The sequence below is a fragment of the Macaca fascicularis genome, chromosome 13 (assembly GCF_037993035.2).
Source record: "Macaca fascicularis isolate 582-1 chromosome 13, T2T-MFA8v1.1".
Classification (NCBI taxonomy): Eukaryota; Metazoa; Chordata; class Mammalia; order Primates; family Cercopithecidae; genus Macaca; species Macaca fascicularis.
In genome coordinates this window covers 41,354,379-41,368,498 of record NC_088387.1, presented here as the reverse complement: position 1 = coordinate 41,368,498, position 14,120 = coordinate 41,354,379, and the positions used below count along the sequence as shown (strand labels likewise).

The window sequence follows — 14,120 nt, the reverse complement described above, 5'->3', positions numbered from 1 at the left end:
ATAATGGCTTCCAAGTCCTCATTTGCTGTGCAAAGCTGAGCTACTATTGTTATTCCTGCACAAATACCTCATTTTTTAAAATTGGAGATAAGAAAGGGCCAGTGAATTGACTATCCCATCCAGTGGCCCCAAATTCCTAAATCCTAGTCCTTGTTTTAACATTCCCCAGCCTTCATGTATAGTGACAACAAATATGGCACCCAAGTCAACTGCATTTCTGAATTGTTTTCAGCCAAGGACTTTCAGGCTGGAGAAACCCAGGATCACAAATATTACACAAACAGCATCCGGACAAAAGTGAAATGGAATGACTAACGTTACCAGAGATTATCTGGGCTTGTAGATCAAAATAAAGTTAATAGTAATCACACTATAAAAAAAGTTCTTATAAAAATAATTTGTCTCTGTAGCTAATCAAACTGATCTCTTCACATCATGGAGAAAAAGCTGGTTTGTTTCACTCACTGCCTTCCCAGAACCATCTTGTCTTCTTGCCTACATGACTTTCTTTTTGCCAGTCAAAGTGCCTCTCTCTTTCCTATTCTAATCTTACACAAGGCTTAAGGTCGAGTGAATTTTCTCTTTCCTCTGTGAGATTTCTTGACTTCCCAAATGCAACATCTTCTCCTTCTTCTGAGCAACTCAGTCGTTGAACATGCTAATATCTCTGCACAGTTTTTGGTATTGTTAGTCTTGTGTACTGGTCTATTCCCCTGTATCAGGAGCTCTTTGATGGTGAAAATCGTGGCTATCACTTTTCATGTGTTCCCCGCAGTGACCAACAGGATACCTCACATCTAAGGGATATGTGTTTTACAGTTCCAGGATATTGATGCCAGAAGGGATACAGATCCCACATGTTGCCCATCTGCTCACAGAATGGGGCAACCAAGCCTCCCACATGTGTCTGTAACAACCACAATTACAATCTTGAACATGGCTCTTTCCCGTGGGGGTAGGATTGTCAGATTTAGCACATAAAAAGACAGGATGCCCAGTTAATGTGAATTTTAGGTAAACAATAATTTTTGAAGAATAAATATATCCCCCCATTTCTTTTTAAGTTTAAAAGTTTAAAATGTCATCTGATGCTGCATTTGCACGACTCACCTTGTTCGCCCTACCCTAATCCTAGCCCTATTGGATTCTGTCTTTATTTCAATTTTTGATATTTTATTTTCAACATGGATTTCTTTGCATTCGTTTTGATTTTAAAAATATTACATTAGGTCAGGCATGGTGGCTCATGCCTGTAATCCCACCACCTAGGGAGGCTGAGGCAGGTGGATCACAAGGTCAGGAGTTTGAGACCAGCCTGGTCAATATGGTGAAACCTCATCTCTACTGAAAATACAAAAAAATTAGCCAGACATGGTGGCACGTGCCTGTAATCCCAGCTACTTGGGAGGCTGAGGCAGGAGAATTGCTTGAACCCAGGAAGCAGAGGTTGCAGTGAGCCGAGATTGCGCCACTGCACTCCAGCCTGGGTGACAGAGCAAGACTCTATCTAAAGAAAAAAAAAAAAGTATATATTACATTAAAATATTATTTGTCTTGATGACTGAGTTCCTTGGTGCCACCTTAAATTTTACATCTAAATTATACTCCCTCTCTCCCTCTTCACTCTCTTCACACCAGTCCCAGGCCCATTTGATCCTCATTCTTCTTATCTGAAAAATGGTTACATAGATATGGCACTGGCAGGATGGAATAAGCCCAGAGTCTGCCATTTACATGCACTCAGTAATTATGTTGTGTATCTAAAGTGGCTCCATTTTTTTCTTTTTACTTTGAAAAGTTTAGTAATCGCCCCTCCGTCTGTTGTAACCACATTTTAAACTAAACTCATAACTTAACTTTCGAAAGTAAGTTTTTCTTATTCTAATAAATGAAAAAGCCATAGGAAATTATGATTTTCATAATGATCATGGTCCAGAGCTCCACAAAGGTGCCCTGTATTTTGATGGCCGACAACCTATTTGCAAGGAGAGAACCAAACAGAAAAGGAATAGCCTTTGACTGTTGAATTTGTGGCAGATCTGAACCTGGAGAGGCAGAGCATTGAAATTACACTCACTGCACAACCACATTCCCTTGAAAGACAGAGCAGCACGTTATTCTCCTCCATATACTTTTGTTTTCTTGGAGCTATTTGCAGGCTGATATTTCAAAGTTGTAAAATGTTAGCCACTGTATTTTAAGCTCTTTCTACTTACAAACCTTAGTGTCTACATCTGAAAGTGAGTGTATGAGTTTAGGGAGTGGGAAAGGATGATGGGGAATTGTAAGATTTTAGAAGACTAAAAATATATGCACATATGTCTTGGTTTGGGCTTTTTAATGAAAACCCTATAGGACTGTGTATCAGACATTTGTTCAGAAAAAATAGTTAATTAAGCAAGTGGCAGAGAAGAGTGACTACTTTAAACCCAGCTATGGAGAGCTGGTATGTATGTATCAGCTTTATGTGTCCCGGATTTTGTCATGGAAACAGAACATTTAGAAACCTGTTGGATGGTAATTCTTATGCATTGCCAATTCATGTTATCCTATTAGGCACAACTTAAGATCTGGGATCTCATTTTCCTCATATCAGCAAATTACTACAGAGACCTACATGATTTTACAGAGACTGAGTAGGCCACAAGAATTGACTTGCCACTAGCATGATAAATAAATCAATCTGTAGTGTTTGACTAAAATTTAGATAATTTAATCGATTTGACAAGGTTTTTGAAAACATTTATCTTTTAAGGGGAAGATAATTGTCATCCATAAAGTCCATTGAGCTTTTCATCCATGGGAATCTTGTTGCTCTTTTAAAAAGACAATGGGGATTTTTTTTTGTTCAGTTTTAATTGTTTTTCTGTACCCACCAAAAAAAAAGGAGAAAAAGCAAAGAAATAGGAAACTAGTGAAACTTTCAAGTGAATAATTTATTAAAGAACACTTTTTTTTTCTCTACCTCTGCCTGTTATAGTCATAAGGGAAATTTTCCTCATGACCTCAAGCTGTGGGTTGCTTATTATCATTTTTAGCATTTCACTACATGACAGAGCAGAGATTAGCAATACTGTATTTTCTAGTAAAGCATCTCTTTTGAATTTGATACAGAAGTTGCAGTATGGCTTAAAAAATATTGGTATAAAATTCTGAATTTTGGTGATTTCCTTAAAATCCTTTTCGATTTAGTTTTTATTATCTCAATTATCTTCTATTCAGAAATGTGCCTACACAATATAGACACACAAAGCATTTTTATTTGAAGGCAAAACCAAAACATCCTTGTTATATTTACTTAACTGCTAAGCATCTGGAGGAGGGATGAAAACACAGATTTGTATGGAGCTGAATATGGACATATGTGTAACCATCCTGACAATGTATTGGTTTTTATCGATTTTAATTATTATTTCAGGAAAAATCAACTTTAGAGACCAAATCATGTTATAGTTATATATTAAAAATAATCTTTTTAAAATTGTTTGAATTTAACATCTCATGTTTTCCTGATTTTTTTTTTACTTTTAGTATCTCTAACATTGAATATGCTAAACCAGAAATTATTTCTCTTTTCTTAATAGACTGGAAGGAAAGAAAAAGGAGATCCTCTCAACATTGCGATTGATAAGATGACTAAGAAAACAAGAGATCTAAGGAGACAGGTACTATTTTTTATTTTTACTTTAAGTCCATGATATGTAATAGTGGTTTCCAACAATATCCTTTTCCAGGGTGTCTTCTTGGAGATGATGATGAGGTTGTTATTCTTTATAACATCTACATATACAAAAAGATCCCATTTTATCGGCAAGGTAGAGATTGCTGGACAGAGATGAGCCTGTTGCAAGCAAGGAAACAGTTACTGAGCAGGTGGCTTCTCACTGCCCAGATCCAGTCTGTCCCGGTGGAGACTGGATGAGTTCACTACTTGTACATCTGGTCTTTAGTTTTCCAAATCCAGGTATGCCAAGAGCTTGTGTCTGATCTTTGCTGGTTCTTACTTATCAAACTCCCGGGAATTTAGTGATAAACCAGAATGCTAATGGTTAATGAGAAATACAACTCTTAATCTAATGGGTTAATTAAGGTCTCTTGGCCAGTGTATTCCCTTGGGAACATAAATCTAGGAGAAATTTTGCTTATCAGATGGTTGTTTGGGAAGCAGGGAATAAAATGCCTAATGACATCATTAGTTTGATGGGTCTATTTTTCTTAATGGGGAGAAATCTCCAGTCAGGGCCCTTTTTTCTCCTTGAAAGTGTTGTATGAACACTGGTAAATGTTGCCTTAGAACCCTGATATTATATGTGGCCATGATGAACTCCTCTTTCTTTGGTAGTAGTATTTCTCTGAAAGAGATTCTACCACCCACTGAGTTATAATAAAACCCCCTCTTCTTGATTCCCGCCCAGGAGGGCAGACGCTTGTCTCCTGCTGTAGCTTTGGCTATGTCCATCTCATTCACTAATTGTTGATTGTGACAGCCAGCTAAAACCAACCACTGCCATGGCAGCACCAGCTGTATTTTCTACAGCTGAAACACTTGGTTTAGCATGGCCACATCCAGCATTTGCTCCTGCAGTGTGTTAAGTACAAACAAAATTAGCAAGAGGCCTGGGCAAGAATGGCCAAGTAGAAACTTGGAAATGATTTGAATGAGAGGAACCCACCACTTCTGACTGCTGGGGAGCTTCTTGGCTTTTATCCAGATGTCACCTGAAGGTGTAGACACACTTGATCTGGTGTCCTTCAGAGGATATCACAATTATTTCTGGAATATGAATATTCTAGCTCACCAGCTAACAAACCTTTTGGGGGAAACATTCCCTTTTACTTTACTTCAAATAAGGCAGAATACAACATTGTCCTTTTAGGTATTAGTAACTAACAGCAAACGAATATATGGCCAGGTTTCTATCTTTTTGCTGTCTTAGACCATCTCTACATATCACCATTTAATATGAAATGATATGGGTGGCAGGAAGTGGAATGGCGGTTAGTTAAAAACACTGAATCAGATACCAGAGCCCTTGGTTTTAGTGTTAGCTCTGCCACTAAACTGGCAGTGTGACTGTTGATCTTTCATCTCTTGGTCTTACAAAAGTAAGGAGCCAAACTAGATCTGTAAACTCTTTTTTTTTTTTTTTTTTTAAAAAAAAAAAAAAAGCTGTATAAGATTGTATGAGTCTAAGGGAAATTCTCATTCCTATGTCAGAGGTCCCAATGACTGATAATCACAGATTTTTAAAAGCAGTGGGAGGACATCTCCAGGTCTTGCCTTTGGCTAGATTGTCAACCAGGTAAAATTCATAAACTGGGTCCTCTCATCTTCCTGATCCCTTGGTCTCAGCAGTGATTACATTTTTTACATTCAAGAACAAGCCCCCTCAGCTCTTTTCAATCATGGACTACTCATAGCAGGATTATTATTATTATTACTATAAAGGAATGAAACAGTAATTTGTACTCTCATGTTACAATTCCTGGAAAGGGTTGACTCTTTTTAGCAGAGGACAGTGGTAAAATTTGAAGGTGAAAAATTATGGTGGAATTTTAAATGCTTAGGTGATAAGCTCCTTGGAGAGCTTCCTGTAAGATGGCAGTGGAAGGAGTGTGTCCTTCCCTGAAATTATTCCATGTATCTTATTTTTTTTCCTTACCTTTCTTCAAAATATAGAGGAATAAGGATAAAAAGGGAATTGTTTCATGGTATTAAGATCCCACAGTTATGGCACAATTTCACACCATATCCATGAATTTGGTTGAAACATCTTTCTCTTCTCCAATCTGCCTTTCTAAAACGACGATGGTCCCCATCTGTCAGTTTCATCCCTACCCATATGTTGAGATATTTTTGTCTTTCTTTTCATCTCCTCTGCCTCCCCATGTACACCTGTAGTGGCACAAAAGCTTCTGTGATCTAAATTGAAGCTACCTAGCACTTGAGCAGATGGAACATGCAATGACTAATTTGTTTGGCCCAGGTAGGTCATAAGCTTAGATTTGGGTAACTAGTAATTAGATTAACAAGGTGTTACCTGGGTCTCTAATAGCCCCTCCACAATAGTGGCTCAGAGAATGCTAATGGCTCAAACAAATGTATACTGCTGACATATTTTCTGTTCTTAATTACAGACAAATGTATGCTAGAGCAGATTCTAAAAGAGAACACTCAGTGATCATGTCCACTTCCCTGTACACATGTAGAGATCAAATCTCATAGGGAAAAAAAAGGTGAAATCAAAGATTTTAGTTTATTAAAAAATATTTTCAGTGACATTCATGATGTCCCACTCTTTCAGTCTCCTGCCTCCTCCTTATTGCCCTAAGTTTGGGCAGTGATTTTCAGAAGGGTGACCCTGGAGCCTTGAAAAGTTTTAGCCACCGAATTGAAAAGAAATAAAGTCAATCATGATCATTATTTTGGACTTTCCTAATGAAAGAAAGTGGAATTAGACTTGTAGATACTTAAAGAAATCAGGATTAATTTTGGTTTAAGTGGAATTTTCAGGTAAGTAGAACTCCTCTCTTGAAGCAACATATCCCAAGGAACTGGGGCATTATAAATGGTGAAAATATCATTTAAAACTGATTAACATGAATCCATCTTACCAGTCAAACCCATGACAGGGGCAGTGGTAGAGCAGAATCCTCCTAAGGAATATTTTCTTAAGAATGAAAAATGGGCCGGGTGAGGTGGCTCACGCCTGTAATCCCAGCACTTTGGGAGGCCGAGGTGGGTGGATCACGAGGTCAGCAGATCGAGAACATCCTGGCTAACACGGTGAAACCCTGTCTATACTAAAAATACAAAAAAATTAGCTGGGCATGGTGGCAGGCGCCTGTAGTCCCAGCTACTAGGGAGGCTGAGGCAGGAGAATGGCGTGAACCCGGAAGGCAGAGCTTACAGTGAGCTGAGATGGCGCCACTGTACTCCAGCCTGGGTGACAGATCGAGACTCCGTCTCAAAAAAAAAAAAAAAAAAAAAAAAAAAAAAAATCAAAAATGGATTTAGGGGATGCTAACTCCCAGCTTTAAGCATTGTGTTCTCATTTTAGAGCTGTGGGCACAGCAGACCCCGCGTCTGAGCTATTGTCACTGCTGTGATTCTGGAATCAGCCCAGTGTGGAAACAATAGCTCTTGGCTGATGCCCCTTCTGGGTGCCTAGTGGCCCACATGGTCCATCCATCCCCTGGAGAAGCCTCAGTCAGTGTCTGCCAGCTGAAACCCTATTCCCTTTTGCTCTGTGCTACCTGTGAACTATTCTAGGTATGATCTCTTAATTTTTCCTATAGTTACAGGGATGCTAGTTGATTCTGAATATTATTTTTGTATTTTTATTAGTCCCTGTTTTTTCCAAGTTGATAAATCAGTACCGAAACATTTCTCTCTGACAAGCTAATAAATAATATCTATGATATTACAGTGTTGCTAAACTTAGCAACTCTTTCACTCCCAAAACAAATCACAGGCCTAATTCTTATTCCTTCACCCTTACTAGCCACCACAATGATTCCAGCAATGAGATTTAGTGAGTGTCAACCTGACAAACGTCTCAATTCTTTTATTACAATCAAAACATTTTTAACAACAAAAATTTATATATAGAATGCTTTAACATTAGGGCGAGTACTTAGAATAGTAATATAACAAGGCATTAAAAATCAATAAGCAAAACATGTTATTGGATGCAATGTTTAAAAGCTGATTCATTAATGTTGTGTCTCCAAGTAGTACTACAGAAAAATCTTCTAAGATTAATAAAAAACAATTACAACTAAAAAATTCCTTAGCTGTCTCCTTTTTGACCCAATTCCTTATGTACAAACTCTGGCTGAAGGTGAACAGTTACCATGGAGAGCTCGTAAAATTACTGTCCATAAAATGTAAACTAATTTATAACCCACTTGTATTAAGTCCTTGCAAGGTACCTGGAACTGTTCTAAGTTATCTCTCTGTGCTGACCACATTTATTCCACACACTGGCTCTAAAAGATTGTCACCATGCTTATTTTACAGATGAGGATGTTAAGCCAAGTAATGTACCTGATATGGTTTGGCTGTTTCCACACCCAATTCTCATCTTGAATTGTAGCTCCCATAATTCCCATGTCATGGGAGGGACCTGGTAGGAGGTAATTGAATCATGGGGGCAGGTCTTTCCCATGCCATTCTTGTGATAGTGAATAAGTCTCACAAGACCTGATGGTTTTATAAAGGAGAGTTCTTCTGCACATGCTCTCTTGCCTGCCACCATGTATGATATGACTTTGCTCTTCCTCCACCTTCCTCCGTGGTTGTGTGGTCTCCCCAACCTTGTGGAATTGTGACTCAATTAAGCCTATTTCCTTTATAAATTACCCAGTCTCAGGTATGTTTTCATTAGAAGCAGGAGAACAGATCAGTACAGCACCCATGGCCATACAGGGTGTGGACATGTGGAAGTTGCAGCCAGGCAATCTGGCTATAGGGTCTTGTACTCATAAATTTTACTACATCCTGCCTCTCCATAGAATCAGCATATGTATGTGGGTCAACCATATACTAATGTACTCTGAGAAGTGCATGTGGGGAAGAAGGAAGGTTCACATAAATGTGTAGAGGTGCTTCGAGGTTTTGAGCAGCACCTCTACAACTCTAGGATTTGTAATTGGTGGGACGAATGCACTGTGAAAAGAAAGGAAAAAAAACAACTATGGTAAATGTCAAAAACATGTTTCTTGTTTGTGATATATCATCTCTTGGGTCTCCAGTTGTTATGGTTCATTGGATCCTCTTTTGAAAAAGTGCAATTATGTTTAGGTGTCTGGCCTCTCAAAACATGAATTATAGACTTCCTAGAATAATTGCAGAAAAAAGAGAATGTTAAGGCATTCTATTCTTTTTCTCACATCTGCTTATGATAGGGCCAATTATTTTTAAATTCATTGTAAAAAACATTTTTAAATCATTTATTTCTGGGTTTGAATCTGTTTTTCTTCATAAGGATATGAGGCTCTCTACATGGCAACAAAATATATTACAGAATATTGAGTTCCTCCAAGTGTTAAGGTTTGTGTTCTGTAGACTGTACAGAACCCTACATATAAGAGCTAATAATCTCTGGAGTTTGGAGTCTAGGTCAGATTGTCAAGCTGCCGTGGAAACATGGAGATCAGAAAATGATCATGCAGCAAATGGGATTTGAAATACAAGAAACATGAACCCAGAGACAGCTAAATAGAAATGGGATCAGAAGCCAGGCGTTGTGGCTCATGCCTCTAATCCTAACAGTTTGGGAGGTTGAGACAGGAGGATCACTTCAAGTCAGGAGTTCAAGACCAGCCTGACAAACATGGTAAAACTCCGTCTCTACTAAAAATAAAAAAAATAAAAAAAAAAATAGACCGTCACAGTGGCACACACCTGTAATCCCAGCTACCTGGAAGGCTGAGGCAGGAGGATTGCTTGAGCCCAGGAGGCGGAGGTTGCAGTGAGTCGAGATTACACCCCTGCACTCCAGCCTGGGTAACACAGCAAGACTCTGTCTGAACAAAAAGAAAGAAAGAAATGGAATCAGAAACACCATAAATTAGAATAAGAAATGCCAGGAGGAGCAGAGCAGAGTAGGTAGTAGGCTGGAGCACAATGGCGCAATCTCAACTCACTGCAACCTCCACCTCCTGGGCTAAAGTGATCCTCTTGTCTCAGCATCCCAAGTAGCTGGGATTACAGGCACATGCCACCATGCCTGGCTAATTTTTATTTTATTTATTTTTTTTTTATTTTTAGCAGAGACAGAGTTTCACCCTGTTGTCCAGGCTGGTCTCAAACTCCTGACCTCAACCACGAAAAGCCATCCTTTGGATGTATCCCTTGATGATGGGTAGTACATTCAAGCTACCTCTACCTTAGGAAAATCCTGATAAAACAACCCTAAATTTCAGAGCACCATTTACTTATCACCTGGAAAATAGTCATTAGGCCAAGTCCAAAGTACATTATTTCATCAGTTGGAAACGGTTCTTGAAATATCATCTTGGGCTAGCTGTTCTCTTGTCAAGGTACTATTCAACTCACAAAGTGGTTCAATTTATTTCTATAAGCCAGCATATGGTTGATTGTTCACACATTGGCTTGACACTAGCAAGTCTAGATCACACAAAGAAGCAAAAGAGTCTAGTAGCTTGATCAACATTGTTTCATCAAATGGTACACTAGACTGAGCAGAGGGATCTATAACATAAGTATGAACATGAAAGCTCTCAATGAAGTGGAAGCTTCAACTACTGATTTATTCTTTTCTGCTAATTTCTCTAGGCCCTAGAAATCAAGGAAAAGTGGGAAGGGAAGGAGTAAATAGCAATAACTGAGCCCCAAAACACCTTCTAGATAATGTCTGTGTTTGGTTCAATTCCCAACACCTTCTTCTATTTTTAACAAAGAGAATAATACCATTAAGAATCCTGATCCTGAGACTGGAAGATCCACTGTAGGATTATGAAACAAAAATGCCATCACATTTTACAGCATGAAATTCCTAAGCAGGGAAACTTAGAATATTTTCAACCATGGTGACTTAAATAACAAAGATTGTTTCATAGAATGCCCTTTCAGTTTACCAGAACATTCATTTTACTACACCCATGCTGGTTAAGTGAGGTTCGCCCATATTTGTTGTTGGAGGCTATGTTTAGACTGGGATTCTTATCCAAAACTGTCACTGAAAACGAGATAATTTTAGAGTGTGTGGTGCATCTACCATTATGGCCTGAATTGAGGTGTTTCTAGAGTTGGTGATAACAGCTAATCGCCTTGATTCTGACTGAATGTACTCAGTGGATATTTGCAGTTAGCTTGTAGCCAGATATATCTGTTCCAATTGACCCCTCCTTGCTGAGGTTACCTTTTATTACCTGAAATGGCTTCTGGCATCATCTTTCCCAGGGGAAATTTCCATCAGGACTGCGATATTTCTTTATCTCCCTATTTCCCGAGGAGGCTGGACAAATCTGAAATTCAGAAAGTGAGTCATCTTTCTGCCGGCTCTGCCATGCCTGCTGTCACCACCAACCCTGGTGGGAGCCCATTTGCTCTAGGATGTCCTCGTGTTGTGCCTTCGTGATTCCCATGGATGCCACTGCTGATGGCTGAGGGAATTCAACTTTGCTTTTTGCTTGGGTGGAAAATTGTGAAGAAGGTGATATTAGTTTGAACACCTCTCTATTTACATTACATGCCCTTGACTCATCTTTGTCCTCTTTTTGTGCTGAATGAAATTTCCAGGTTATCCTACAACCAAACCTTCACCCCACCATGGCTCTACACAATTATGTGCTTCCCACTGTGATCTACTTTTCAAGAGAGTGACAGTCCCATGCAACTCCTCCTTTTGTTATTCCTTAAATCTCCTTCAGCCATTCAGTACAATTGATACCACCTCCTAAATGCATTTTGAGTTCATTGCTCCTCTCCACTGGCATTGGCCCTAATGTACTGCTTCTCACACACAAAAAAATGGCCATGGCCACAACCTCATAACCAGTATCCTAGACCCCAGTTTCCTGGTAACTCCTAGACCCCAGTTATGATTGCCCCAGCAGTCTAATAAGCCAGTGTTTCCAGATCCTTCTGCCTTTGCACTTGTGTTGCTTCTGCCTGGAATGCTCCCACCACCCCTTTTTGTTTTCTTCCAAGAAAACTCACATCTTTTCCTACTAGGCTTAGCTTAAATGTCACCTTATCATCACAACTTTATCCAATTCCTGTAAACAGGATTTATCCAGTAGACTCCCAGAGCATTTAAAAATATCTCTATTATGACACTTTTTGCAGTGAGTTTAAGTTGTTTATTTGTTTTTGCCAGTGCACATGTCTTTCTAGTCTTTGTTTCTTCAGGTAATATCCTAGTGCCCGAAATAAAGGAAGCCTGAACCACACAGGTGCTGAAAGAGTGAAGAATCCCCTGTCTGTAGCCACCCCACCCAGGAAATATCCCAGTCATCAACTTGCCTCCATTCTAAACACATGTCTCTAGTTCCATTGTCTCAAGGACTAGATTTGCTAGCGTAAAACGTCCACTTATATTTTGAGGATAATTTCCATGATTAATGAGGCTACCCTAATCCAGTAGTTTCCTGTTACTCAGTTGGCTTGAGAAGACTTAGCTCAAGAGCAGCTAAAATGAAGATATTTTACTCCATTTTGGGAGATTCTGACTTCATGTACCTCTGGTGGCACCTTAAAATCTGTAATAACAAGCTTTTTACTTATTTCTGATATTCTGCCATGTTTGAATTCCACTGTCTTTGTTTCCGATAGTTGGAACTTTCAGACATCATCCCACTCCCTCTGGCAGTATATTTGAGGATTTGTGAGGCCTTTCCAACTCTTCTCCAGTCTCCTCGGCCTCTACTAGACTTTTCTACTTCACAGAGACAATACCTGTTTTCAGGGGCAGAAAATCCATGTTTGAGGCTTGTAAGAGATAGGAAAAAAAAAAAAAAAAGCTGTGTTTTTCCTACTCTCACACACTCTCCATAGCACACTTCACCTCTAGTCACCAAAATATATGCGGTATGATGTTACCTCACTGAACAGTTCTTTGACACCAGCCGTCTGTCCTATAATTCAATTCAATTCTAACACTATCTACCTGGAGATAACTTCAGATTCCATAGACTAAGAGCTCGTTTTCACAAGACTGCTTCTACTTCAGATCCCAGTTGAAAGTAGTAAGTTGTCACCTATACTTCTGACTGACCAGCTATATAATGGGGAGTTCCCATTAACCCTCCCTCAGGACCAATTAATTTGCTACAGTGGCCCACAGAACTCAGGGAAACTGCATACTTTTACCTATTTATTATAAAGAATATACAGGTGAACAGCCAAATGGAAGAGATGCATAGGATGAGGTATGTGGGAAGGGGCTCAGAGCTTCTATGCCCTCTCTGGGTGCACTACCTTCCCTGTACTTCCATTTTTTCCGGCAACCAATAGATTTCCAAACTCTGTCCTTTTGAGTCTTTATGCATTGCATAGGCATGATTGATTAAGTCATTGGCCATTGGCAATTAACTCAACCTTCAGCTTCTCTTACCTCTCTAGAGGTCGGGGTGGGTGGGACTAAAAGTTCTGATGTTATAATCACATGGTTGGTTTCCCTTGCAAACAGCCTGGATCCTGAGGCTATCCAGGAGTCCATCAAAAATTGCCTCATTAGAATGAAAGATGCTGTCACCCAAGAAATTTCAATGGCTTTAGAAGCTGTTTCCAATGTTACTACCTAGGAAATCATAAATATTTTAAGAGTTCTGTGTCAGTTACTGGGGTTAAAGACCAAATATTAGAACAAAAGATTCTCCTAGTACCCCTTATATACAAGGGTTTTAGGAACCAGGGCAGAGGTCTGAACGAGGGGTTCAGGAACCAGGATCAATTTATATATTTCTATATTATATATTTATATAATTTATATACTATAAATTATATATTTATATAATTCTATATATTTATATATTTCTTATTATTTCACAAGGCTCCTCTCCTCTGGGCATAGGTTAGAAATGAATGGTCTGATTGCTTATTGCTTCTTATTGTAGGGCTTGGAAAGATCTGTACTTTCTGGAGCAGGGCCAGGACAAAGGTAAGGCAAGTGAGGCACAGCCTCAGGTGCAAGATTTTAGGGGCTGCCAGAAAGATCAGTAATCAAGATAAATAATATTGTGTGCAGCATTTTAAAAAATCAAAAATAATGCAGAAATCCATGATGAACAAAATATCAACATTGTAAATAAAGATAGGATCGTCATAAATAAAATAGTGCCATGCTGAGCCATATTGAAGCTAGAAGCAAAAGGAAAATCAGCAATACTGATTCTGTCTGTATTTACAAGGTTGCTGTCTTCTTCATCATGGATGAACCTCTTGTTAGTCCTGGCTCTGCTCCAGAGCCTCTATCTATCAAAATCTTTATTGCACCTGCTGTAGGAGAAAGTTCCCCACAAAGTCTCAATGTCAGATGGCTTTCTTTTTCTTCTCACATTAGTGACAAAAGGGCTGGCTTTTAAATTTTATGAGATGACATCTTGGACTCCAGATTTGAAGACCTATTTGAATTGCAGTTGTCTTTTAG

At 39.0% G+C, this 14,120-nt stretch overlaps 1 protein-coding gene across 7 annotated transcripts in view; it reads left to right on the top strand.

Moving 5' to 3' along the window:
- The window catches only part of CTNNA2 (catenin alpha 2), a 1,160,134-nt gene that overhangs the window by 896,055 nt on the left and 249,959 nt on the right, over positions 1-14,120 (top strand). For all 7 annotated transcript variants that reach the window (XM_045368554.2, XM_005575464.4, XM_005575466.4 and 4 more), the window contains one exon: positions 3,585-3,665. In XM_045368554.2, the coding sequence (XP_045224489.1) occupies positions 3,585-3,665 (81 nt within the window). The remainder of the gene's footprint in view (positions 1-3,584; positions 3,666-14,120) is intronic.